The sequence below is a fragment of the Mustelus asterias genome, chromosome 6 (genome assembly GCF_964213995.1).
Source record: "Mustelus asterias chromosome 6, sMusAst1.hap1.1, whole genome shotgun sequence".
In the NCBI taxonomy this organism is placed as follows: Eukaryota; Metazoa; Chordata; class Chondrichthyes; order Carcharhiniformes; family Triakidae; genus Mustelus; species Mustelus asterias.
The window spans coordinates 4,053,805-4,081,098 of record NC_135806.1 but is presented as its reverse complement, the minus strand read 5'-3'; the positions used below and the strand labels follow the sequence as shown (position 1 = coordinate 4,081,098).

The window sequence follows — 27,294 nt, the reverse complement described above, 5'->3', positions numbered from 1 at the left end:
GGTGTGTAAGGCAGAGAGAGAGAGAGGGGAAGTGAGAGAGAGGGTGTGTGTGAGGGAGAAAGAGGGTGTGTGTGAGGGAGAGAGAGAGAGGGTGTGTGTGAGGGAGAGAGAGAGAGGGTGTGTGAGAGAGGAGAGAGAGAGGGGGGTGTGTGAGAGAGAGAGGGTGTGTGTGTGAGGAGAGGGAGAGAGAGAGAAAGGGTGTGTGTGTGAGGGAGAGGGAGAGCGGTGTGTGTGAAGGAGAGAGAGAGGGTGTGTGTGAGGGAGAGAGAGGGTGTGTGTGAGGGAGAGAGAGAGAGAGGGGTGTGTGTGAGGGAGAGAGAGGGTGTGTGTGAGGGAGAGAGAGAGAGAGGGTGTGTGTGAGAGAGAGAGAGGGGTGAGTGTGTGTGAGAGAGAGAGAGAGTGAGGGTGTGTGTGAGGGAGAGAGTGAGGGTGTGTGTGAGGGAGAGAGAGTGAGGGTGCGTGTGAGGGAGAGAGAGTGAGGGTGCGTGTGAGGGAGAGAGAGTGAGGGTGTGTGCGAGGGAGAGAGAGAGGTGGTGTGTGTGAGGGAGAGAGAGACAGAGAGAGGGATGTGTGAGTGAGAGAGAGCGAGCGAGAGAGAGGGGGTGTGAGAGAGAGAGAGAGGGTGTGTGTGAGGGAGAGAGAGGGGATGTGAGAGAAAGAGAGGGGGGGTGTGTGAGTGTGTGAGAGAGAGAGAGAGAGAGGGTGTGTGTGAGGGAGAGAGAGAGAGAGGGTGTGTGTGAGGGTGAGAGAGAGAGGGTGTGTGAGAGAGAGAGAGAGAGGGGGTGTGTGAGTGTGAGAGAGAGAGAGAGAGAGAGGGCGGACATGTGTAGGAGAGAGGTGAATGCGAATGTGGCGGGGAGGAGGGGACAAGTGCGTACGAGAGAGAGAGCAAGGGTGTGAGGGAGGGAGAAAGAGGGGGTGTGTGAATGAGAGAGAGAGAGAGAAAGAGAGAGAGAGAAAGGGTGTGCGAGGGAGAGAGAGGGAGAGGGTGTGTGTGTGAGAGAGAGAGAGAGAGGGTGTGTGTGAGGGAGAGAGAGAGAGAGGGTGTGTGTGAGGGAGAGAGAGAGAGAGAGAGAGGGTGTGTGTGAGGGAGAGAGAGCGAGAAAAAGAGAGAGAGGGTGTGTGTGAGGGAGAGAGGGTGTGTGAGAGGGAGAGAGTGAGAGCGTGTGTATGAGGGAGAGAGTGAGGGTGTGTGTGAGGGAGAGAGAGTGAGGGTGTGTGTGTGTGAGAGAGAGAGCACATGTGTCAGAGAGAGGTGGGGTGGGGCGGCGGGGGGTGAGATTGTGCATGGAAGCAGAAAGGTGCTTTGGGCAGTATCCCCAGTGAGCTGCCTGATACCCAAAGCACCCACCATAACAAGCAAGACAGCTGGGTATGGGCACAGAGACAGCAGACAAGACACCTTATTTTTAATCTTATGTGCCCCCCTCATCTTCAAATAGGCTGGCAGGGTGGCGCAAAATATCCCAAAATATGTCTATATTTAGATTAATGCGGGTGGTAAATGTTAGATTAAAGCAACGGCATTCATCACAGACATCGCACTCTCGCAAAATCTGCTGAGCTCCTTAAACAGAGAGCAGCAGATTGTGACACCCGGCCAGCAGCAGGTGCAGCTGAGAAGGCACGGCAGACATTTCAAAACTCAACAAGAGCAAATCAAGCACCAACCAGAGGCTCCAATGTACTGATGTCTTTGAGTTTGTTTCCACTGAGGTTGAGATGTGTGAGGTTTGGAAGTTTCTCTGCCAGGATGTCTAACCCTCCCGAAATCCGGTTGTCACTGAGCTCCAACTGGAAATTTTAAAAAACTTTCATGAATTAAAAAGAAACAACTTGCATTGATATAGCACCCTTTAACGTAGCAAATATTCCAAAGTTACTCGCAAAGCAAACAAAGAACAAAGATGTGCATGTTAGGTTGATTGGCCATGTTAAATTAACCCTAGTCAGGGGGACTTAGCAGGGTAATAAGAACATAAGAACATAAGAAATAGGAGCAGGAGTAGGCCATCTAGCCCCTTGAGCCTGCCCCGCCATTCAATAAGATCATGGCTGATCTGACGTGGATCAGTACCACTTACCCGCCTGATCCCCATAACCCTTAATTCCCTTACCGATCAGGAATCCATCCATCCGCGCTTTAAACATATTCAGCGAGGTAGCCTCCACCACCTCAGTGGGCAGAGAATTCCAGAGATTCACCACCCTCTGGGAGAAGAAGTTCCTCCTCAACTCTGTCTTAAACTGACCCCCCTTTATTTTGAGGCTGTGTCCTCTAGTTTTAACTTCCTTACTAAGTGGAAAGAATCTCTCCGCCTCCACCCTATCCAGCCCCCGCATTATCTTATAAGTCTCCATAAGATCCCCCCTCATCCTTCTAAACTCCAACGAGTACAAACCCAATCTCCTCAGCCTCTACTCATAATCCAAACCCCTCATCTCCGGTATCAACCTGGTGAACCTTCTCTGCACTCCCTCCAATGCCAATATATCCTTCCTCATATAAGGGGACCAATACTGCACACAGTATTCCAGCTGCGGCCTCACCAATGCCCTGTACAGGTGCATCAAGACATCCCTGCTTTTATATTCTAAGCCCTTCGCAATATAGGCCAACATCCCATTTGCCTTCTTGATCACCTGTTGTACCTGCAGACTGGGCTTTTGCGTCTCATGCACAAGGACCCCCAGGTCCCTTTGCACGGTAGCATGTTTTAATTTGTTTCCATTGAGATAGTAATCCCATTTGTTATTATTTCCTCCAAAGTGTATAACCTCGCATTTCTCAACGTTATACTCCATTTGCCATATCCTCGCCCACTCACTCAGCCTGTCCAAATCTCTCTGCAGATCTTCTCCGTCCTCCACACGATTCACTTTTCCACTTATCTTTGTGTCGTCTGCAAACTTCGTTACCCTACACTCCGTCCCCTCCTCCAGATCATCTATATAAATGGTAAACAGTTGCGGCCCGAGTACCGATCCCTGCGGCACGCCACTAGTTACCTTCCTCCAACCGGAAAAACACCCATTTATTCCGACTCTTTGCTTCCTGTCGGATAGCCAGTCCCCAATCCACTTTAACACACTATCCCCAACTCCGTGTGCCCTAATTTTCTTCAGCAGCCTTTTATGGGGCACCTTATCAAACGCCTTTTGGAAATCCAAAAACACCGCATCCACCGGTTCTCCTCCATCAACCGCCCTAGTCACATCTTCATAAAAATCCAACATGTTCGTCAAGCACGACTTTCCCCTCATGAATCCATGCTGCGTCTGATTGATCGAACCATTTCTATCCAGATGCCCTGCTATCTCCTCTTTAATAATGGATTCCAGCATTTTCCCTACTACAGACGTTAAGCTGACTGGCCTATAGTTACCCGCCTTTTGTCTCCTTCCTTTTTTAAACAGCGGCGTAACATTAGCCGTTTTCCAATCAACCGGCACTACCCCAGAATGCAACGAGTTTTGATAAATAATCACTAACGCATCCACTATTACCTCTGACATTTCTTTCAATACCCTGGGATGCATTCCATCCGGACCCGGGGACTTGTCCACCTTCAGTCCCATTAGTCTACCCAGCACTGCCTCTCTGATTATGAGGGGTTAAGGAGATAGGGGCTGGGCGAGATTGTGGTCGGTGCAGACTCGATGGGCTGAATGCCCTTGTGCACTGTAGGGACTCTATGAAAATTTAGCATCAAACTAGATAAGAAGCTCTATTAGGACAGACTGAAAACTTGGTTAGAGAGTTAGGCTTTCAGAACTATCTTAAAAGGGTTAGGGAGGGAGCTGGAGGGGGTTAGGGAGGGATTTCAGAACTTAGGCCTTCAGCATTTGAAGGCGAGGGTGAAGCGATGAAATTCGGGGTATGCTCCAGGGAGCGGAGGTGAAGGGGCCAGCACAGTGGTCGCAGAGGGTTAACAGGCTGGAGGAGGCCACAGAGACGGGAGACTGGGGCTGAACATGAGAATGATCATTTTTAAATAGGCGGGTGTGATAACCCCCAGGACTTGCATGGGGAAATCACCGATCGACCTTCCTGTAGAACTCGTTGAATCCTGGGAGCTCCCAGGGGATTGATAATTATCTAACCGGATGAAGCTCGTATACCGAGCCATGTTTTTAAGCAAGACCCTGAATGGGTCCATTATTCCTTTTGTCCTGGTTGGAATCTGTTTGTGTTCACCACAGACTTGTGGTTTTTATTTTACTTTATTTTGTGCAATAAAGCACTGTTCCTTTACAGCCGACTCCTGGAGTTATTACAGCGAGTTGTTGGACCAGGAGCCAATGTGGATCAATAAAGTTCATTTATTAGTGTCACAAGTAGGCTTACATTAACACTGCAAAGAAGTTACTGTGAAAATCCCCTAGTCGCCACACTCCAGCACCTGTTTGGGTACATCAAGGGAGAATTTAGCACGGTCAATGCACCCTAACCAGCACATCTTTTGGACTATGGGAGCAAACCGGAGCATCCAGAGGAAACCCATGCAGACACTGGGAGAACGTGGGCGGCACGGTGGCACAGTGGTTAGCATTGCTGCCTCACAGTGCCAGGGACCCGGGTTCGATTCCCGGCTTGGGTCATTGTCTGTGTGGAGTCTGCACGTTCTCCCCGTGTCTGCGTGGGTTTCCTCCGGGTGCTCCAGTTTCCTCCCACAGTCTGAAAGATGTGCTGGTTAGGAGCATTGACCCAAACAGGCGCCGGAGTGGGGTGACTAGGGGAATTTCACAGTAACTTCATTGCAGTGTTAATGTAAGCCTACTTGTGACAAATAAACCAACTTTAACTGTAACTGTAACATGCAAACGCCGCAGATGGTGACCGCGCCGGGAATTGAACCCGGGTCCCTGGCACTGTGAGGCAGCAGTGCTAACCACTGTGCTGCCCCAATAACTGCTGAGATGACGGCTGAAAGGGATCTAATGGGACTTAGAATACAGGCTGCAGAGATTGGGATAAGCTGAAGTTTACAGAGTGGAAGCTGGGAGGGGGTCACCGGGAGAGCATTATATTATTGAGTCCTGTAGACGAGGGTTTCAGCAGCAGATTGAGTTGTGGCAGGTGTGGCTGTGGGCGATATTAGAGGTGGAATTATGCAGTCATGGTGATGGAGAGGATACCGAGTCGGGGCTTCTCCCAGGGTCAAAGAGACCTTGAAATGAAAGGCTGATTCACTCTGCACAGCAATGGAAAGACGACGGCATATTACTGCTAAACACACAGTATGCAATTAAATTGGAGAACTGAATGTAAACCAAGTCAACTGTTTGCAGGAAAGGTGAACCGGACAGTTATTGGAAGAATAGAATTCTCCAAAATCTACAAGGAAAACATTTAGGGTGGCACTGTGGTTAGCACTGCTGCTTCACAGCGCCAGGGACCCGGGTTCAATTCCCGGCTTGGGTCACCGTCTGTGCGGAGTCTGCACATTCTCCTCGTGTCTGCGTGGGTTTCCTCCGGGTGCTCCGGTTTCCTCCCACATTCTGAAAGACGTGCTGGTTAAGTGCATTGACCCGAACAGGTGCCAGAGTGTGGCGACGAGGGGAATTTCACAGTAACTTCATTGCAGCGTTAATGTAAGCCTTACTTGTGACTAATAAATAAATTTTAATAAATAAACTTTTATTGAGAGAGATCTGGGGGTGGGGGGAGGTGGTGGTAGACTTGCATTTTTATAGCACCTTTTTCAACTGCATGATGTTCCAAAGTGTTTGACAGCCTCTAAAATTATTTTTTAAGTGTAGTCACTGGTGCAATTAGACCAACCTATGCACAGCAAGCTCCCATCCACAGCAACAGGATCATGGTCAGATAATCTCCATTCTTCTTAAGATGTTGGATGAGGGATAAATATTGGGCAGGACATCAGCAAGAACTCCCCTACTCTTCTTCAAAATAGTACTGGAGGATCTTTTAAGGGGAGACAGAGCCTCAGTCTAATGTCCCACCCAAAAGATTTGATTTGATTTATTATTGTCACATATTAGTATACAGTGAAAAGTGTTGTTTCTTGCGCCCTATACAGACAAAGCATGCCGTTCATAGAGAAGGAAACGAGAGGGAGCAGATGTGGTGTTACAATCATAGCTAGGGTGTAGAGAAAGATCAACTTAATGCGAGGCAAGTCCATTCAAAAGTCTGATGACAGCAGGGAAGAAGCTGTTCTGGAGTCGGTTGGTACGTGACCTCAGACTTTTGTACCTTTTTCCTGATGGAAGAAGGTAGAAGAATGTATGTCTGAGGTGTGTGGGGTCTTTGATTATGCTGGCTGCTTTTCCGAGGCAGCGGGAAGTGTAGACAGAGTCAATGGATGAGAGGCTGGCTTGCTTGATGGACTGGGCTTCGTTCACGACCTTTGTAATTTATTGTGGTCTTGGACAGAGCAGGGGCCATACCAAACTGTGATACAACCAGAAAGAATGCTTCCCATGGTGCATCTGTAAATGTAGGTGAGAGATGTAGCGGACATGCCAAATTTCTTTAGTCTCCTGAGAAAGTAGAGGCATTGGTGGACTTTCTTAGCTATCGCATCGGCGTGGAGGGACCAGGACAGGTTGTTGGTGATCTGGACACCTGAAAATTTGAAGCTCTCGACCATTGCTACTTCATCACCATTGATTAGACAGAGGCATGTTCTCCTTTACGCTTCCTGAAGTCAATGACAATCTCCTTCGTTTTGTTGACATTGAGAGATTATTGTTGCTGCACCAGTTCACCAGATTCTCCATCTCATTCCTGTACTCCATCTTGTCTTTGTTTTAGATCCAACCTACTATGGTGGTGTTGTCAGCAAACTTGAAAATCAAATTGGAGGGGAATTTGGCCACAGTCATTGGTGTATAAGGAGTATAGTAAGGGGCCTGAGAACACAGCCTTGTGGGGCACCGACCGGTGTTGAGGATGATCATGGAGGTGGTGTCGTTGCCTATCCTTACTGACTGCGGTTTGTGGGTTAGGAAGTCGAGGATCCATTCACAGAGGGAAGAACCAAGCCCCAGACCATGGAGTTTGGAGATGAGTTCGTAGGAATAATGGTGTTGAAGGCTGAGCTGTAGTCAATAAAAAAGGAGTCTGACATTGGTGTCTTAGTTATCTAGGTGTTCCAGGGTTGAGCGTAGCGCCAGGGAGATAGCGTCTGCTGTGGACCTGTTGCAGCGGTAGGCAAACTGTACTGGATCCAGGTAGTCCGGGAGGCTGGAATTGATTCATGCCGTGACTAACCTTTTGAAGCACTTCATAAGGTTGGATGTCACAGCCACCAGACAATAGTCATTAAGGCACGCTGGTTGGCTTTTCTTTGGTACCAGGATGATGATCATCTCCTTGAAGCAGATAGGGACCTCAGATTGTTGTAAAGAGAGGTTGAAGATGTCTGTGAATACCCCCGCCAGCTGATCCACGCAGGATGAGTGCTCGTCTGGGTACCCCATTCAGGCCAGTTGCTTTCTGTGGGCTGACTTTTGAGAAGGCTGTTCTGACGGCTGCAATGGTGACCTCAGCTACAGGTTCATCCGAGGCTTCCAGGGTGGAGGGCGTATTCTCACTGACCTCTTGCTCAAAACGGACATAAAATGCATTGAGCTCATCGATGTCGAAGATTTCAGGTTAAATTGCACATTCTCCTGAAGCTATAACCAATAGAGTAACACCACTCAGCTTGTAAATACTGGACTGAATTAACAAGCACATGACAATACAGCACTTGAACCCATTACACCTTACATGGAATTTTACAGCACAGAAACAAACCATTCAGCTCAAATGATCTGTGCTAGTAAGACCATAACACATAGGAGCAGAATTAGGCCACTCGGCCCATCGAGTCTGCTCCGCCATTCAATCATGGCTGATTTTTTTCTCATCCCATGCTCCTGTCTTTTCCCCATAACCCCTGATCCCCTTATTAATTAAGAACCTATCTATCTCTGTCTTAAAGACACTCAATGACTTGGCCTCCACATCCTTCTGCGGCAAAGAGTTCCACAGATTCACCACTCTCTGGCTGAAGAAATTCCTCCTCATCTCTGTTTTAAAGGATCGTCCTTTAGCCCAAGGTTGTGCCCTCTGGTTCTAGCTTTTCCTACTAGTGGAAACATCCTCTCCACATCCACTCTATCCAGGCCTCGCAGTATCCTGTAAGTTTCAATAAGATACCCCCTCATCCTTCTAAACTCCAATGAGTACAGACCCAGAGTCCTCAACCGTTCCTCATACGACAAGCTCTTCATTCCAGGGATCATTCTTGTGAACCTCCACTGGACGCTTTCCAAGGCCAGCACATCCTTCCTTCGATATTGGACCCAAAACTGCTCACCATACTCCAAATGAGGTCTGACCAGAGCCTTATACAGCCTCAGAAGTACATCCCTGCTCTTGTATTTTAGCCCTCTCGACATGACTGCTAACATTGCATTTGCCTTCCTAACTGCTGACTGAACCTGCACGTTAACCTTAAGAGAATCTTGAACAATGGCTCCCAAGTCCCTTTGTGTTTCTGATTTCCTAAACATTTTCCCATTTAGAAGATAGTCTATGTCTCCATCCCTCCTTCCAAGTGCATAACCTCAAACTTTTCCACATTGTATTCCATATGCCACTTCTTTGCCCATTCTCCTAACCTGTCCAAGTCCTTCTGCAGCCCCCTGCATCCTCAATACTACCTGTCCCTCTACATATCTTTGTATCATCTGCAAACTTAGCAACAGTGCCTTCAGTTCCTTCCTCCAAATCGTTAATGTATATTGTGAAAAGTTGTGGTGCCAGCACTGGCCCCTGAGGCGCACCACTAGTCACCAGCTGCCATCCTAAGAAAGACCCCTTTATCCCCACTCTCTGCCTTCTGCCAGTCAACCAGTCCTCTATCCATGCCAGGATCTTACCCTTAACACCAGTGTTGATGTTCCCCATGAGTGTCCTCCTTCCCCTTTTCATCTCACCCTGTCAGTATATCCAATTTGTCCAATCGGCCTATTGCTGTGTCGTAAATACGAGGTAATAATAGTCTATGTAACGTGTCGATTTTGTGACTGGATAATGCTCCTTTTAACTACTTTGGTTGTTAAATGCACTATATAAATCCAAACTGCTGTTGAGGTAATTCTTAATTGCCGAGTACTGAACATTTCACTATTTATTTGGCGGCTGTGCTGTCAGAGTTTATCCAGTATCATCCAATGCCCCTTTGAAGTTAAATTTGGTCAACCAGGTGTAAATTTGCAATGCCTGTCTGGGTTTTAGTCACTCCACCATTGGTGGCCATGCCTTCAGATGCCGAGGTTGTAAGCTCTGGAATTCCCTCCCTAAACCGCTCTCTCTCAAGATGTCTCTCACTCCTCCTTTCAGACGTTCCTCTTTGACCAAGCTTGGAGTCTCCTGACCAGTTATGTGTGTTAGATTTTGTCTGATAAGGCTTCAGTGAAATGGACGACTACTTTGAACACACTGTATGATTGCGGGCTGTTGTGTTGAGGGTTCAGTGTGCAACCTCAATCTCATTCACATGTTACGGAGAGGCAATGGTTCACGATTTGAGAGGGGGAGTGGAGGGGGTAATAAAACAGATGATAAATACAACAGCACAATCCAGTAACTTTACACTGGGTAATTAGAAGAACATTATCTTGGTGTTATAATTAAGACATGTCAGATTTTGGAAATGATCCAAAATAGAACATTCACCTTTGTGTCCACAAAGTCTTTAGTGTCAAATAAAGGCAACCCCACAATACCAGCTGATTAATTCTCCCTGGGCACTCTTCAACATCAGAAACATGAAGGCTGCCCACAGATATGAGAAGGAAGGGGAGTCCCTTAGTTAATCAGAAAGGTGAAGACTAATGGAACAGTTTTGTTTAAACCACAGCTCATGTCAAATTCGAATACACGCTGCGGTGAAATGATGGGCACAGATTCCTGCCTCCTCGCCCCGTCACATTTAGCAATTTTTACACAGAATTACATGGAATTTACAATACGGAAATAGGCCATTCAGCCCATCTGGACTATGCTGGTGTTTATGATCCATGCCAGATTCCTCCCACTCTATTTGCATATCCTTCTATTCCTCCCTCCAGCTTCCATAAAGATATCTTTATTATTCACCTTAACCATTCCCTGTGGTAGAGTTCCACATTCTCCCCATTACCTGGATACAAAGGGGTTGCTCCCGAATTCCCCATTGGATTTATTGAGTCTTATATCAATGGCCTCAGTTCTCCCAAAGGGAAACGCACTCTCCACATCTACTGGGCAGAATCTTCCTCTCAGTGCGCTGGGTACGGCCAGAGGCGAGAAACCCGGTGTGTAGCTCGCCAGCTACACAGCCAACTTTTCTCTCCAGATTTTAGGGCGTGGGGGAGGGGCCTGATAGAGATTGGGGTTCCATCTTTAAAAAGCACCCCGATCTGCGATAAAAACAAACTCGCCGCCTGCACCACATACACAGCGGAATCCCAACGAGCATCGGAGCGCAAGCCCCCACAACAAGCATTGCTCCCAAACATAGAATCCCTACAGAGGCCATTTGGCCCATCAAGTGCCTTATGAGCCTGGTGGAGTTCTTTGAAAAAGTGACTAAACACATTGACGAAGGGAAGGCGGTAGATGTGGTTTATATGGGTTTTAGCAAGGCGTTCGATAAGGTCCCCCATGCAAGGTTTCTAGAAAAAGTGAGAGGGCATGGGATCCAAGGGGCTGCTGCCCTGTGGATCCAGAACTGGCTTGCCCAAAGGAGGCAGAGAGTGGGTAGAGATGGGTCTTTTTCTAAATGGAGGTCGGTCACCAGTGGTGTGCCCCAGCGATCTGTTCTGGGACCCTTGCTGTTTGTCATTTTCATAGATGACCTGGATGAGGAAGCGGAGGGATGGGTTGGTAAGTTTGCCGAGGACACCAAGGTTGGTGGGGTTGTGGATAATCTGGAGGGATGTCAGAAGTTCCAGAGGGACATAGATAGGATGAAAGACTGGGCGGAAAAGTGGCAGATGGACTTCAACCCAGATAAATGTGTAGTGGTCCATTTTGGCAGGTCAAATGGGATGAAGGAGTACAATATAAAGGGAAAGACTCTTAGTACGGTAGAGGATCAGAAGGACCTTGGGGTCCGAGTCCATAGGACTCTAAAATCGGCCCCGCAGGTGGAGGAGATGGTTAAGGCGGCGTATGGTGTGCTGGCCTTTATCAACCGAGGGGTTGAGTTTAGGAGTCCGGGGATAATGATGCAGCTATATAAGACCCTCGTCAGACCCCACTTGGAGTACTGTGCTCAGTTCTGGTCGCCTCATTACAGGAAGGATGTGGAAAAGATTGAAAGGGTGCAGAGGAGATTTACAAGGATGTTGCCTGGATTGAGTGGCATGCCTTATGAGGATAGGCTGAGCGAGCTCAGTCTTTTATCCTTGGAGAGACGTAGGATGAGAGGAGACCTAATAGAGATGTATAAGATGTTGAGAGTCATAGATCGGGTGGACTCTCAGAGGCTTTTTCCCAGGGTAGAAATGTCTGCTACGAGAGGACACAGGTTTAAGGTGCTGGGGGGTAGGTACAGGGGAAATGTTAGGGGGAAGTTTTTCACACAGAGGGTGGTGGGCGAATGGAATCAGCTGACGTCAGTGGTGATGGAGGCAAACTCAATAGGGTCTTTTAAGAGACTCCTGGATGAGTACATGGGACTTAATAGGATGGAGGGTTATAGGCAGGCCTAAAAGGTAGGGATATGTTCGGCACAACTTGTGGGGCCGAAGGGCCTGTTTTGTGCTGTAGTTTTTCTATGTTTCTAAGTCTGCACCAACTCTCCAAAAGAGCATCTTACACAGCCCCACCACCTCCCATGACCTATCCCAATAACCCTCTGTATTCAGCTTGGTCAATCCACCTAACCTGCACAACTGTGAAAATCCCCTAGTCGCCACACTCCGGCGCCTGTTCGGGTACACGGAGGGAGAATTTAGCATGGCCAGCGCACCTAACCAGCACGTCTTTTGGACTGTGGGAGGAAACCTGAGCACCCGGAGGAAACCCACGCAGACACGGGGAGAACGTGCAGACTCCGCTCAGTCACCCATAGCCAAAATTGAATTTGGGGCCCCTGGCGCCGTGAGGCAGCAGTGCCAACCATTGTGTTTAAATTCCACCAGCTGCCGTGGAGGGCTTTGAACCTGTGTTCCCACAGCATTAGTCCAAGCCTCTGGATTGCTAGTCTAGTGTCATTACCACAACACCACTATTTCCAGCAACACCCCCGCCCACAAACATCGGCACTGTCCACTAGCCACACACAAGGAGAACCCCGGCAATGGGGCTCCCCAGAGGGCCCAGCGCTGGCAGGTTGACAGTACCAGTGTGCTCTCCTCGCCCCGGGGCTGTGCGTACCTTTGCGCTCCTGGCACGTTCCCATCGACTGTTTCAAGATTTTCCAAACCTGTTGTGAACTTTTGGCGAGTTATGAATATTGAGTGGGGGGGGGGGGGGGTACATATTACAGGAAAGCCCTTTAATGATATGTAAATGTATTCAAAATGTAATACATTTCTGGGCAGGAACCTCATTACGTCACGGGGGGGGGGCGGGTGGGCAGGGGATGTGTGGAAAAATCTGGAAATGAGGCCTCGCCAGCGAGGAATCCCATTTGCAACCCCTCAAACCAAATTTTGGGTTGGCATCACCATTTATGCTGACCACTAATGTGGGTTCAAAATCGCCCCCCCACTATATCAAATCCTTAAATAAGCTTTAAGACTCGATCACCCTCTCAGACCTCCACAAGTGCAGATGCTAAAAATGTATACCTTGAGTACTGCTGAAAAATGACTCACTGTCAAAGCTTTTCAGTTTGTACTCATCAGGACAGCTCACAAAAATAACAAATGTAAAGGGAACAATGATTTATACTTCATGAGGGGAAATTCCTTGGCACGTGCACTTGGATTGGTAGAGGCTTTGCCCTGGAGAATGCACCAGTTGACTGATGGCTGACAGTTAACTGCCCAACTTTGTTTAGTAATTAATTAATTAATTAAAAATAAACCTTATTAAACATAACTGAATTTTTAATCCTTCCAATGTTGGTGGCCAGGCTTTCAGCTGTCTGGTACCCAACACCCACCACTCTCTCTCCTTCCTTAACCTGCCCTTTAACCCAGCTTTCAGTCACTGAAAAATGTTACTCGGTGTTAAATCTGTTTAATAACTCTCCAGTGAAATTCCTTGGGACATTTTATTATGCTAAAGATGCTATAAAAATGAAATTTGGTCTTTATTTAGTCTTTTGTGAAGAAAAAAGTCAATTGGATAATTATCAGGATTAATATTTTGTAATATGAAAGGACATCTAGCTATTTTATTCCCTCCACAACCAAGGATTAAAACTTAAAAACAAAATCGCTGCTGAGCCCATGAATAGATAAGAAAGACACACAGACACCTACCACCCTTTACCATAACCCACAGTGCTACACAGTCAATGAAGTAGACAGTTACATGGGTATAGAGGGATATGGGCCAAATGAGGGCAATTGGGACTAGTTTAGTGGTTAAAAACTGGGTGGCATGGACAAATTGGGCCGAAGGGCCTGTTTCCATGCTGTAAACCTCTATGGCTCTAAGTACTTTTGAACAGCAGTAAATGTTACAATGTAGGAAACCTGGCAGCCAATTTTTGCACAGCACAATCCCATAAACTGGAATGAGATAAATAACCAGACTGCGTGTGTGCCTGGTGCATGAGCACACGAGAGAGTACACGCACACACACGTGCATATACATGCAAGTGACTGTGTGTGTATGAGTGTGCTGCATCTGTCTGCGTGTGAGAGAGAGCGTGCATCTTAGACAGAGAGAATAAGGGGATAGCAGGAAAGGTTAACAAAGCTCCTTTAGACAGTGAAGAAAGTGGTAGAGAGATGGATAGGTTTACACGGGGAAAGGACAGCTAAATGTACAGCTGCTAATAGTGGGGGAAAGGATGTGAGGGATGCACGAGAGGCCAGAATTGGAGGAACCCAACTCCACATCATGCTGCGCTGCCAAATAAAGAGCCTGGTTTAAGCATTCCTCTCCCCCACCCCAAGAACATCCTCTCCAATTTGATCCACTGCCATGGATCCCAATGCAGTGGAACTAGTTCTATACATTGCAGGGGGAATTTCCATGGCCAGATGGGGACCACCATTATCCTGACATTGCACCACAACAGATACACACATCAGACTCATCATTAGGAGCTGGAGCTCCGACAGTCGCACTCTCACGTGGGTTTGAGCCCCACTCTATATAATCCAAAATAACGTTTCTGAGCAGTACTGAGGGAGTGCTGCACTGTTGGAGGTGCTATCTTTTAGATAAGACTTTAAACCAAGGCTCTATCTGCCCCTTTAGGTGGATGTAAACGATCTCAGAGTCACTGTTTTGAAGCTATGATGTGGAGATGCCGGTGTTGAACTGGGATGGGCACAGTAAGGAGTCTCACAACACCAGGTTAAAGTCCAGCAGGTTTATTTGGTAGCATAAACCTGTTGGACTTTAACCTGGTGCTGTGAGACTACTCACTGTTTTGAAGAGTAATGGGTTCTCCTCGTGTCCTCACCAATATTTACCTCCTCAACCAACATCAATGAAAAACAAGACATTATTGTGATCTGACACTTCTATTGGTGGAAGCTTGCTATGCACAACTGCATTTCCTGTGTTGTGGTTCAGATGCAAAGCTGGAAGGGGAAATTTCTCGACTTAGCAGACACATCAACATGGAAGCGACCCCCACACGAATGATATTTGCTCCAGGCAGCCTGGGTGTGATCAAGTCAGCCCATTACCTCAGGGGGCTGTTCATAGACAGCTGCAGAGATGGGCAAGTACTAACCTGAGCATTCACCTCAATTCACTGAGATTTCAGCCTTTGAGCCCTCAATCCCCCCCACACCCACAATGTTACTCCCTGCATTCCACCCTCATGCCACCTCATAACCGCCCCCTCATTCGAAGGCGTCTGGACTTGACCCAACTTCCTGAAAATCCAGCCTTCATTAGTGACTAGCTTTGAAAAATATTTTATTGACTGCCAAGCATTCCTGAGGTGATAGAACCATAGAATTCCTACAGTGCAGAAATTAACTCTAATGAACTGTTTACTCAGAAATACTCTCCCCATTGAGTCTGCACCAGCTCTCCGAAAGAGCATCTTACCCAGGCCCATCGCACAATCCCCATAACCCCACGCATTTAGCATGGCCAATCCACCTAACCCGCACATCGTTGGAGGAAACCGGAGCACCCAGAGGAAACCCACGCAGACACGGGGAGAATGTGCAAACTCCACACAGTCACCCAAGGCTGGAATCAAACCCAGGTCCCTGGCGCTGTGAGGCAGAAGTGCTAACCACTGTGCCATAATGAAAGATGCCATAGAAATGCAAGCCTTTCTTTTGTGCTGTGGTCCAATTAATGGTCTTACAGGAGAGGGTGGGATTGAGATGTCTCCTGCTAGAAGATCTTGAGTTTCCATTCCTCAAATAAAAATGTAAACATACCATACCGGACCACAGAGCTGCAAATGAAGCGTCCTGAACACTGCACTTATATGACGTAACACAAGAACATTTCCCCTAGTTCAGGCCAATGGTTGCCATGCTCAAGACTCACCTTCTTCAATTTGGGAAGGCGAAGGAGGTTTGTGACGGACATCAACCCAACATTTATCAAACTGAGGAATTCCAGGTTCTCAAACTCAGCCGTCAGCCCTTCGATTTTACCTTCATTCGATCTGCAGTTGTCAAGAACAAGCTCTCGCACCTAGAACGAAGCAAAGGTGATTTAGAGAACAAGTCTCCTTGTTGTAAAAACAAAACCCAAATCACCAAACCATCCCATGATGAAATTGGTTCACTGTGACTGGGGTTTTAATCACAGTTCAAACCTGATATCGTAACAAAATCTGTTGAATTTACTGTGCCATTTACTACAACATAAATGTTAACGAGTAGAACAACCAGTCTAGAATTAACGCAGGATCATAGCGCATAAGAGGCTAGTTCTCACAGAATCTGTGACGGTATTTTGGAATAGTCCCACTTCCCCAGCTTTTTCCCTTGGTTTTTATCCAATTCCCTTTTGAAGATTCTTATTGAATCTGTTCCCACCGACCTTTCAAGCAGCACATTCCAGATCACAGCTCGCTGTGTAAAATAATGCACCCCCCCCCATGGTTCTTTTGCTGATTATCTCCAATCTGTGCCCCTCCACGTACCAACCCTCCTACCACTGGAAACAGTTTCTCCAACCACAACTCTTTCCAGTGTATACACATAGAGGTGGAGGCAATGTACCCACACTGCTGTGTTTTGCTTAGCAAACTGGCATTCCGATTTATCGTATTTAGGTTTTTGGCATTACAAAGTACCGACAGGGCTTAGAGATAGAAGGGCCAAAGTAAGGGTCAGAAAGGTAACCCCCACTCCACACTCTCCACAAACTGGGACCATCCAAACTCGACTGTCTCTGTCCTAACTTCTGTGCTCACTGATCTCCATTGGCTCCCAGTTAAGCAACGCCATAATTTAAAAATTCTCATCCTTGTTTTCAGATCCCTCCATAGCCTCCTCATATAGAATCATAGAATCCCTACAGTGCAAAAGGAGGCCATTGGGCCCATCGAGTCTGCACCGACCACAATCCTACCCAGGCCCCATCTCCATAACCCCACATATTTACCCTGCTAATCCCCCTGACACTAGGGTCAATTTAGCATGGTCAATCCACATAACCTGCACATCTTTGGACATTCTTTAGCGCTGTAACCTCCTCCAGTCCTACAACCCTCTCATATCCTTGTAACCTCTTCCAGCCCTACAACCCTCAGATCTCTGCACTGCTCCAATTCTGGACTCAGATCCCTAATTGTAATTGTTGCCTACATGGCTGCCAGGCTTTCAGCAGCCTAGGCCCTTTGTTCCGGAATTCCCACACCAAACCTCCCCGTCCTACCCATAAAACTTAGCTCTCTAAAACACGGTTTTGATCCTGGTTATCTCCGATTGCAATGGGATCTTGATCAATTGGGCCAGTGGGCTGACGACTGGGAGATGGAGTTTAATTTAGATAAATGCGAGGTGATGCATTTTGGTAGATTGAACCAGGGCAGGACTTACTCAGTTAATGATAGGGCTTTGGGAAGAGTTACAGAACAAAGAGATCTAGGGGTACATGTTCATAGCTCCTTGGAAGTGGAGTCACAGATGGACAGAGTGGTGAAGAAGGCATTCGGCATGCTTGGTTTCATCGGTCAGAACATTGAATACAGGAGTTGGGACATCCTGTTGAAGTTGTACAAGACATTGGTAAGGCCACACTTGGAATACTGTGTACAGTTCTGGTCACCCTATTATAGAGAGGATATTATTAAACTAGAAAGAGTGCAGAAAAGACTTACTAGGATGCTACCGGGACTTGATGGTTTGAGTTATAAGGAGAGGCTGGATAGACTGGGACTTTTTTCTCTGGAGCGTAGAAAGGGCGATCTTATAGAGGTCTATAAAATAATGAGGAGCACAGATCAGCTAGATAGTCAATATCTTTTCCCAAAGGCAGGAGAGTCTAAAAGTAGAGGACATAGGTTTAAGGTGAGAGGGGAGAGATACAAAAGTGTCCAGAGAGGCAATTGTTTCACACAGAGAGTGGTGAGTGTCTGGAACAAGCTGCCAAAGGCAGTAGTAGAGACGGGTACAATTTTATCTTTCAAAAAGCATTTAGATAGTTACATGGGTACGATGGTATAGAGGGATATGGGCCAAATGCGGGCAATTGGGATTAGCTATGGGGTTTAAAAAAAAGGGCGGCATGGACAAATTGGGCCGAAGGGCCTGTTTCCATGCTGTAAACTTCTATGACTCTGTCCCAAATATCTCCTTGTGTGGTTCAGTGTCAAATTTTTATAAAATCACTGAGGCACCTTGGGACATTTTCCAATGTTAAAGGCACTATATAAATGCAAGTTATTGTTGGACCACAATCTCTTGGAAAATTCAGAAAATTCCAAAAGATTTGGACTGATTGTAACATTATCTCTTCACCACATACTCTTAATTGAAAGACTAAACAGCAACTGCCACTATTTACTCCCCAGTGTCAAATCCTTCAAACAGGCACTAAGTGTCTTTCATTAAGGGACCCCCACCGGAGGTGACAAGCTGGCCACATGGTTTAGATGGCCGGTACGCCACATGGTGACCAGCCCACCTGCAGCCGGGTTAATACCAGCAGCAGAGGGACGAGGCCCTGAATTGGTCATTAATTGGCCAATATTAGTGGGGTGGGATGGTCGACTATGGGCCTCCCACCCAGAACTTAAATATGGATGGAGGCAGGTAGGCAGCGGGATTCCAGTATGCCACCATCCTGCCTACACACCCTTCTAACTCCAAGCTTGTCAACAGTGAGAGCACAAGATTCCGCTAAACACTTGTACACACAAAGCATGGTAACGTTGGAATTCCCATCCAGAAATGGCAATGAATGCTCAATCAATTGTCAACTTTAAATCTCAGATTAACAGATTTTTGTTATCCATAAGTATCAATGGATATTAAGAAAGGCGGGTACATGGATTTAGGCTGTAGATTAGCCAAAATCTCACTGAATGGCAGAATAGGTTCCAAGGGGCTGAACGGCCTCTCCCTGTTCTTATGTTCCTACCTCAGGATGTATATCTAACGTGCCTCAACATGGTATTGGCAAAGGCAATGAGGTGCCTGTGGCTGCCTGTCACTCATTTCCATTGGGATCCAGAGTTTATAACAAGGTGGAAAGTTATGAATGGGGAAAGTATTTCAGTGTAAACAGTTAATTACGAGGCTATGGAGCAGAACCAAACACTGGCCAGCAAGGTGATCCACAGGGTAAATCGTGAGCTCACACCTTCAGTGGAGGGCGGTGAACTGATGGGTCACTCTCGGCTCCTTGTTGAAGGTGTACAAGCCTCAGGCCTGGTGCAGAATATCTATTCCTCTTGGTTGGGTCAAAATTACTCCACCTTTCTAGAAGCTCCAGTCCATTGCTGGGTTACAGTCCCATGGGAACCTGGAGCAGCGAGTGCTTAATAACCCTTTCACATTCGAAAGGAGACTGGCTTTTCGACAGTGTAATCAACAGTTCCATCCAGTGTCCACACAAGTTCATTTGCAGCGAGTGGTCAGTGTCGGAAGGAGTTCTTTAGATAAGACAAATAACCTTATCTGTTATCATCTTGCAGAAAAGCTCAGGAACAGGAACCCTGCCTGATGTTCTCTGGAATGCTCAAGTCAACTTTACTATACCCAAGCCCAGAAATCAAACCAGCCATTTCCCTGGCATCTTTTAGCTTAGCCCTGGACTAATTTATTAAGCTTGTTATTGAGATGCCTTCAAAAGCTCTCAAATGATAAAATGAGAAACTATGTATTATATAATCTGGATTGAACTATAGAACTTTACAACACAGGACAATTAGGAATGGGTAATAAATATTGGCCTTGCCAGCAACACAGAAAATATTTCTGCTGAACTCCTTATTAGATTTATTAGTGACTACCTTACATTTATAGCCCCCACTTTTATTTAAAGTTTAGTGTCACAAGTAGGCTTACATTAACACTGCAATGAGATTACTGTGAAAATCCCCATGTCGCCACACTCCTGTTCGGGTACACTGAGGAAGAATTTAGCATGGTCAATGAATCTAACCAGCACGTCTTTCAGAGGAAACCGGAGCACCTGGAAGAAACCCACGCAGACACGGGGAGAACGTGCAGACTCTACACAGACAGTGACCCAAGCTGGGAATCGAACCCGGGTCCCTGGTGCAGTGAGGCAGCAGTGCTAACCACTGTACCACCATGATGCCCCAGTCTCCTCCATAAATGGAGGGACCATCTCTACCTCCATTCTATTAAATCCCACTTTAAGAAGCTTAATCAGGTCCCCCCTCAGCCTTCGCTTTTCAGGAGAAAAGCGAATAACAGTTAACACCGATGACTGATTCTCTTATCTTGAGAGCACTCCCACCCCTTCACTACAGCAGGCGGAGAATTGAGGAAGTTAAATCCTACTGGACTCATGCTGCAGCCTCAGATTTTCTTTAATAGGATCGGCTCTCTCCATTCTTCCAAGTTAATTTTAAACCTAACAGATGATAGCTTAAGGCAGCGATGAAAAAAATGAAAATGGAAAATCCTGCAATTATGAATGTTCCTTGGAGTAAACCAGAAGGAAATGAACCTTCTGCTTATAATGAATCCAATAAAAGTTCAAAGCCTGGTAATGCTCCTCCGTCCGGTTACAATCCCGGCATTAGGTGATCATCAGAGCAACTGCCGTTTCTTATGATATATTCATGTATAAAAATGAATGCATTTGGAAACTGCAAAAGGATATGGAAGAGATGCACTTGCCCCTCGGGTAGATCTGACCCTGGAACTGTGGATACATTAGCAGATTAGAGATGCGCAGAATCTTTACAGCACGGGAGTGGCCATTCAGTCCATCCTCCCCCTACGTTCTTTTAAAAGAGTCAATCAGACGTACTCCACCCTGCTTCCCCCCCCGCCCCGCCCTCCTTCCTTCCCCAACACCCTGAAAATGTTCCTCTCTTAATTATTTCAATTCTAAGTGGTGGGATACTGTATTATTCAAACCAGCTTCTAATTTTTTTGTCTGAAAACAGGGAATGGTGGTGAGACTCCAGCAGGTCAGGCAGCATCTATGGAAAGAGAGAGAAACACAGTTAACGTTCCAGATCGATGACCTTTGATCAGGAACACTGGTTCTGTTTTTCTCTCTGCGCAGATGCTGCCTGACCTGCGTTGTGTGTGTTTATTTCAGATTTCCAAATTCCCATCCCCGCCTTCTCTGTGGCCTCACTGCTCACCGCCATACCCCCCAGTCGCCAGCCCTATAACTTCCATACCCCCCAGTCGCCAGCCCTATAACTTCCATACCCCCCAGTCGCCAGCCCTATAACTTCCATACCCCCCAGTCGCCAGCCCTATAACTTCCATACCCCCCCGTCGCCAGCCCTATAACTTCCATACCCCCCAGTCGCCAGCCCTATAACTTCCAAAGATCTTTACTCTTCCCCAATTTTGGCCATTTGCACTTCTCAGATTTCAGTGGTTCCCCGATTGGCGGCTGTGCCTTCAACTGCCTAGGCCCCAAGCTCAGGAATTTCCTCCCTAAACCTCCTCTTCCCTTCCTCAAGGCATTCCTTAAAACACAGCGCCTCCACCAAACCTTTTGGCCATCAGTCATAATATCTCATGCGGTTCATTGCATTTGTTCCATAAAACACCTGTGAAGTGCTTTCAGCGATACCACCACTTAAAGGCACTATATAAATGCAATTCCTTAGGAACTGAGTTAGCCAATTTTAACTATTCCAATCTTGGGTTTGCTACAAATAAACCTCACTGTCTCCATATTGAGGAGAAAAATAACTGGTGCCCAGTGAGTCCCATGAAAACAAACATGATGCCCTTGAGAGGGGTAATATTTGCTATATTTTGTAACAAACACTTTGATTCTGGATTCTGCCAAGGCTAGCTTACTATCAATTGCTACTCGAGGTGAGCCATTGGGTACCATGGATAGGGGCAAACACCATAAGATATAAGAGCAGAATTAGGCTATTCGGCCCATCAAGTCTGCTCTGCCACTAAAAAATTGCTGATAAGTTTCTCAACCCCATTATCCCATCTTTTCCCTGTAACCTTTGATCCCCTTCCCATCAAGAACCTATCTATCCCACAAGTGATATAACAAAATACAAAGCAGCAAAAAAATATATATAGAATGGTGCAAGTACCAAGTCATTTCAGAAGTGAAATAAGGAACCTAAGAATAGGAGGACGCCTTTCATTCCCCCATTGATCTTGGCTAAACTGTGATCTATCTCCATATACCCATCTTTCCCATATTCATCAACACCTTTGGTTAACAAAAATCTATCAACCTCAATTTCAAAATTTGCAATTGATCTTGTAACAATTGCTCATTGTAGGAGAGAGTTCCAAACTTCCATCGACCCGACAATAAACCAGAGGGAAGGTGATGAAAGTGTGGTGGAGACAGATTCACACAGCGAGTGGTTAGGATCGGGAATGTACTGTCTTGAGGGTGTGGTGGAGACAGATTCACACAGCGAGTGGTTAGGATCGGGAATGCACTGTCTGAGAGTGTGGTGGAGACAGATTCACACAGCGAGTGGTTAGGATCGGGAATGCACTGTCTGAGAGTGTGGTGGAGACAGATTCACACAGCGAGTGGTTAGGATCGGGAATGCACTGTCTGAGAGTGTGGTGGAGACAGATTCACACAGCGAGTGGTTAGGATCTGGAATGTACTGTCTGAGGGTGTGGTGGAGACAGATTCACACAGCGAGTGGTTAGGATCGGGAATGTACTGTCTGAGGGTGTGGTGGAGACAGGGTCAATTGTGGTTTGCAAAAGGGAACTGGATAAATACCTGAAGAGAAGATTGTGTGTGTTGGGAGGAAAGGACATTGGAGGGGGACTAGTTAAATTGAACTTGGAGAGCCCCCAAGCACAAACCCGATGGGCTGAATGGCCTCCATCTGCACTGTAACCAGTCTATGATTCTAGGAGAAATGTCTCATCGCTTCAGTCCTAAATGGCCATTCTCATGCCCCCATGTTTGAGACACTCCAGCCAGGCCCTTATGCAACACTTTGGACATTCCAAAACGTTTTGCATCCAATTAAGCACACTGAACGTGAAGTCAATGTGTGTAGGGAAATGTACCAGAACCCAAGTTATGCACAGCAAGATTCCACAAGTAATGTGATAGAGACAGATAATCTGTTCTTAGTCATAGAATCATAGAGGTATATGCAACACAGAAAAAGACCCTTCGGCCCATCATATCTGCACTGGTCAAAGACAAACCACCTAACTACTCTAATCCCATTTTTTAGCACTTGGCCCACATAGCCTTGTATACCCTGGCATTGCAAATGCACATCTAAAATCTTCTTAAATGTTATGAGGGTCTCTGCCTCCACCACCCTTTCAGGCAGTGATTTCCAGACTCCCACAACCATTAGGGTGGAAAGTATTTTCCTCATATCCCTTCTAAATCTCGTGCCCCTTATCTTAAATCTATGTCCCCTAGTCATTGATCCTTCCACCAAAGGGAGAATGGTGTTGGTTGAGGGATAAAATCTTGGCCACGACACAGCAAAAGATTCTGAAAAGTTACATCAAAATAGTTATCTTCTACATGGGAATATAAACAGAATAATATTCCATTCCAGAACATTAATAGCTCTGGGTTACTGTGCAGTACTTAGGCTTCTAAGGCAGAAGCTTGCGGGTTCATGTCCAGAGTTTAACATAAAACCAAATAGACACTCCAGTGCAGAGGGGTTGAGCCCTGTCCTGGGGGGGGGGGGGGGGTCATCGGCACCGTGCTGCACTGTTAGGGCGTCAGTATTGGTGGAACCCTGCGCTGTCGATGCCATCTTTCAGATGATACATTTGCTTTCGTTAACGATCCCATGGCAGTATTTTAATGAAAATATTGAATATTATTCCCAGTGTCCCGGGTCAATATTTAGCCTGTGATCATCTTCACCATAAAGAAGAGAGATTATCTGGTCAAAAGCACATGGCTGTTTGTGGGAGCTTGTTGTGCACACATTAGTGGCTTTATTTCCTACATTACAATCACGACTATTTGCTGAAAGCATTGTGGAATGCCCCGAGGGTGTAACAGGCACTATACAAATACAAGTCTTCTTTTCTCCTTAAAATGTATAATAAATCGAAGTATAAATCTATGTATAGTAAAATAAACTACACACCATCTAGTGGTGATTTACAAAGCAATTGTTCAAGGGAACAGGCCAACTCCTGGCTTCTTAATTATGCAGCAAGGAATAGAAGCAGATAAAATTAACCATCCATGTGCCACAGTATAGCTTGGTAGGAAATATTCACTCCAAGCGGCGCGGGCTTGGAGGGCCGAAGGGCCTGTTCCTTTGCTGTATTGTTCTTTGTTCTTGGATTGTAAAGAATGTGATCTAATCATCACTATTTACAAACAAACCCATCAGATTTTACACCATTGTGGTTTAATGGCCATTTGCTGAATCTAGACTCACCATGTGGCTTTATAAATAGAGAAACCAAATATAAACAAAAAGTGACGCTAAACTTATATGAATCGCTGGTTCAGTATCAACTGGACCATTGTGCTCAACTTTGGAATATATTCCATTGAGAAAGACTCTTGAGAAGAATGCACCATTCGTGGCTAATAAAGGAAATTATGGATTATGTGGAATTTAAAGAAAAGATGCTCAATGCCACAAAGGTTAGTGGTTGGCCAGAAGATTGGGAACATTTTAGAAACCAAAAATAGAATAAAGAGGGAGAAATTGGAGAATGAGAGAAAACTAGCAAGAAATATAAAAACTGACAGTAAGTGCTTTGGCAAGTACATAAAAAAGGAAATGTGTGGCTAAAGTGAGCTTTGGTCTTTTTGGAGGGCGATTCTGGGGAATTAATAATGGGAAATGAGGAAATGGCAAAGACTTTGGACAAGTATTTTATATCTGTCCTCACAGCAGAAGACACAAAAAATCCCAAGACAACTTGAAGATCTAATGCCAAAAGGGAGGGAGAAATGCAAAAAGATCACTAGACAGAAAGCACTGGAAAAACTAATGGTACTAAAGGTTGACAAGTCTCTGGGACCAGATGGCCTGCATCCTCAGATGTTAAAGGAAATGGCTGCAGAGATAGCGAATGCATGGGTTGTAATCTTCCAAGATTCAGGAAAGGTCCCAGTGCATTGGGACACCCTTATATAGAAAGGAGGGAGAGAGAAAGCGTAGACAAGTAAACCTAACATCTGTAATTGGAAAAATGCCAGAATCTATGATAAAGGAGGTAGTAGCAGGACATTTAGGCAATCATTATTGTGCAAGATAAATAGCGTTTGAGAAATGCGTTAGCGTTCTCTGCAGCCTGGATAAGGGTAACCAGCATTTGGTTACCAAAAGACATTTGATGAGGTGCCATAAAAAAGATTATGGCACAAGATAAGATCTCATAGAATTTGAGTGATATATTGGTATGGACAGAGGATTGGCAAACTAACAAGAAACAGAGGGGGGATAAATGGGTCATTTTCAGGTTGGCAAACTGTGACTGGAGTCACAGTGGGGTGTCCCAAAGGGATCATTGCTGAGACCTCAGCTATTTAGGGATATTAATGAATTAGATGAAGGGACCGACTGTTAACATAGCCAACTTTGCTAACAATGCAAAGATGGATGGGAAGTTTAGCTGTGACAAGGATTCAAAGAGTCTGCAAAGGGATATAGATAAAGTGGGTGGGCAAAAGATTTGGCAGAAGGAGCATAACATGGAAAAATGTAAAGTTATCCAATACGGCACAAAGAATAGAAATGTATGATTTAAATGGAGAGATTGCAGATACAGAGAGATCTGAGTGTCCTTGTCTGAATCATAAAAAGTTAGCATGCTGGTACAGTACAGTTCTGGTCACCCTATTATAGAAAGGAAATTATTAAACTAGAAAGAGTGCAGAAAAGATTTGCTAGGGCGCTACCGGGGCTTGATGGATTGAGTTATAAGGAGAGGCTGGATAGACTGGGACTTTTTTCCCTGGAGCATAGGAGGCTTAGGGGTGATCTTATAGAGGTCGATAAAATAAAGAGGGGCATAGTAAAGAGGGGCATAGATCAGCTAGATAGTCAACATATTTTCCCAAAGGTAGGAGTCTAAAACTAGAGGGTATAGGTTTAAGGTGAGAGGGGAGAGATACAAAATGTAAACGCTTATTTATTAGTGACAAGTAGTCTTACATTAATACTGCAATGAAGTTGCTGTGAAAATCCCCTAGTCGCCACACTCCAGCGCCTGTTCGGGTACACAGAGGGAAATTTAGCATGGCCAATTCACCCAACCTGCACATCTTTGGACTGTGGGAGGAAATCAGAGCACCCAGAGGAAACCCATGCAAATACAGGGAGAATGTGCACACTCCACACAGACAGTGACCCAAGCCGGGAATCGAACCCAGGTGCCGTGAAGCAGCAGTGCTAACCGCTGTGACACTGTGCCACTCTTGTGATACAAAAGGGTCCAGAGGGGCAATTTTTTCACACAGAGGGTGATGAGTGTCGGGAACGAGCTGCCAGAGGTAGTAGAGGTGGGTACAATTTTGTCTTTTAAAAAGCGTTTAGACAGTTACATGGGTAAGATGGGTATAGAGGGATATGGGCCAAACACGGGCAATTGGGACTAGCTTAATGGTAAAAACTTGGCGGCAAGGACAAGCTGGGCCGAAGGGCCTGTTTCCATGCTGTAAACCTCTATGGCCTCATGGTGAAACAAATAATTAGGACAGTAAGAAAAAGAATATGAATCAGCCAGAGATGAGATGAGAATATTTTTTTATTTGATCTGGAATGCCCTGCTCGAGAGTGGAAGCAAATTCAATACTGACTTTTGAAAGGAATTGGTTAAATATTTAAAAAGGAAAATTTGCAGAGCTACAGGAGTGGGACTAATTGAATAGCTCCTTCAAAGAGCCAGCACAGACAGAGCTGAATGGCCTCATTCTCTATGTATGACGGCACTGTGTCCACAAGAACAATTCAGAGGCTGGGAATTCTGTGGTGAGGAACTCACCTCTTGACTTCCCAAAGCCTGTCCACCATCTACAAGGCACAAGTCAGGAGTGTGATGGAATACTCTCCATTTGCTTGGATGAGTGCGGCTCCAACAACACAAGAAATTCAACACGTTCTGGGACAAACCAGCTCCCTGAATTAACATCCCATCCACCACCTCAAACATTCGCTTCCCCCATCACTGGCACACAGTGGCAATAGTTTGCGCCATACACAAGATGCACTGATTTGATTTGATTTATTGTCACATGTATTAAATAGTGAAAAGTATTGTTTCTTGCACGCTATACAGACAAAGCATATCCTTCATAGAAAAGGAGAGAGTGCAGAATGTAGTGTTACAGTCATAGCTAGGGTGTAGAGAAAGATCAACTTAATGCAAGGCAAGTCCATTCAAAAGTCTGACCGCAGCAGGGAAGAAGCTGTTCTTGAGTCAGTTGGTACGTGACCTCAGACTTTTGTATCTTTTTCCCGACGGAAGAAGAGGGAAGAGAGAATGTCCGGGGTGCACGGGGTCCTTAATTATGCTGGCTGTTTTTCTGAGGCAGCGGGAAGTGTAGACAGAGTTAATGG

General features: G+C 46.0%; 2 protein-coding genes across 2 annotated transcripts in view; one reads left to right on the top strand and one right to left on the bottom strand.

Moving 5' to 3' along the window:
• c6h5orf63 (chromosome 6 C5orf63 homolog) overlaps positions 1-19,529 on the top strand; it is a 59,009-nt gene extending 39,480 nt beyond the window's left edge. Inside the window, exon 5 of the transcript XR_013498146.1 lies at positions 19,258-19,529. The gene's annotated coding sequence lies outside the window, so the exon portion shown is untranslated. The remainder of the gene's footprint in view (positions 1-19,257) is intronic.
• Positions 1-27,294, bottom strand: part of anp32b (acidic (leucine-rich) nuclear phosphoprotein 32 family, member B) — a 43,108-nt gene that overhangs the window by 3,575 nt on the left and 12,239 nt on the right. The window contains exons 2-3 of the mRNA XM_078215304.1: positions 15,654-15,803; positions 1,668-1,794 (exon numbers count right to left, since the gene is read on the bottom strand). Of these exons, the coding sequence (XP_078071430.1) occupies positions 1,668-1,794; positions 15,654-15,803 (277 nt within the window). The remainder of the gene's footprint in view (positions 1-1,667; positions 1,795-15,653; positions 15,804-27,294) is intronic.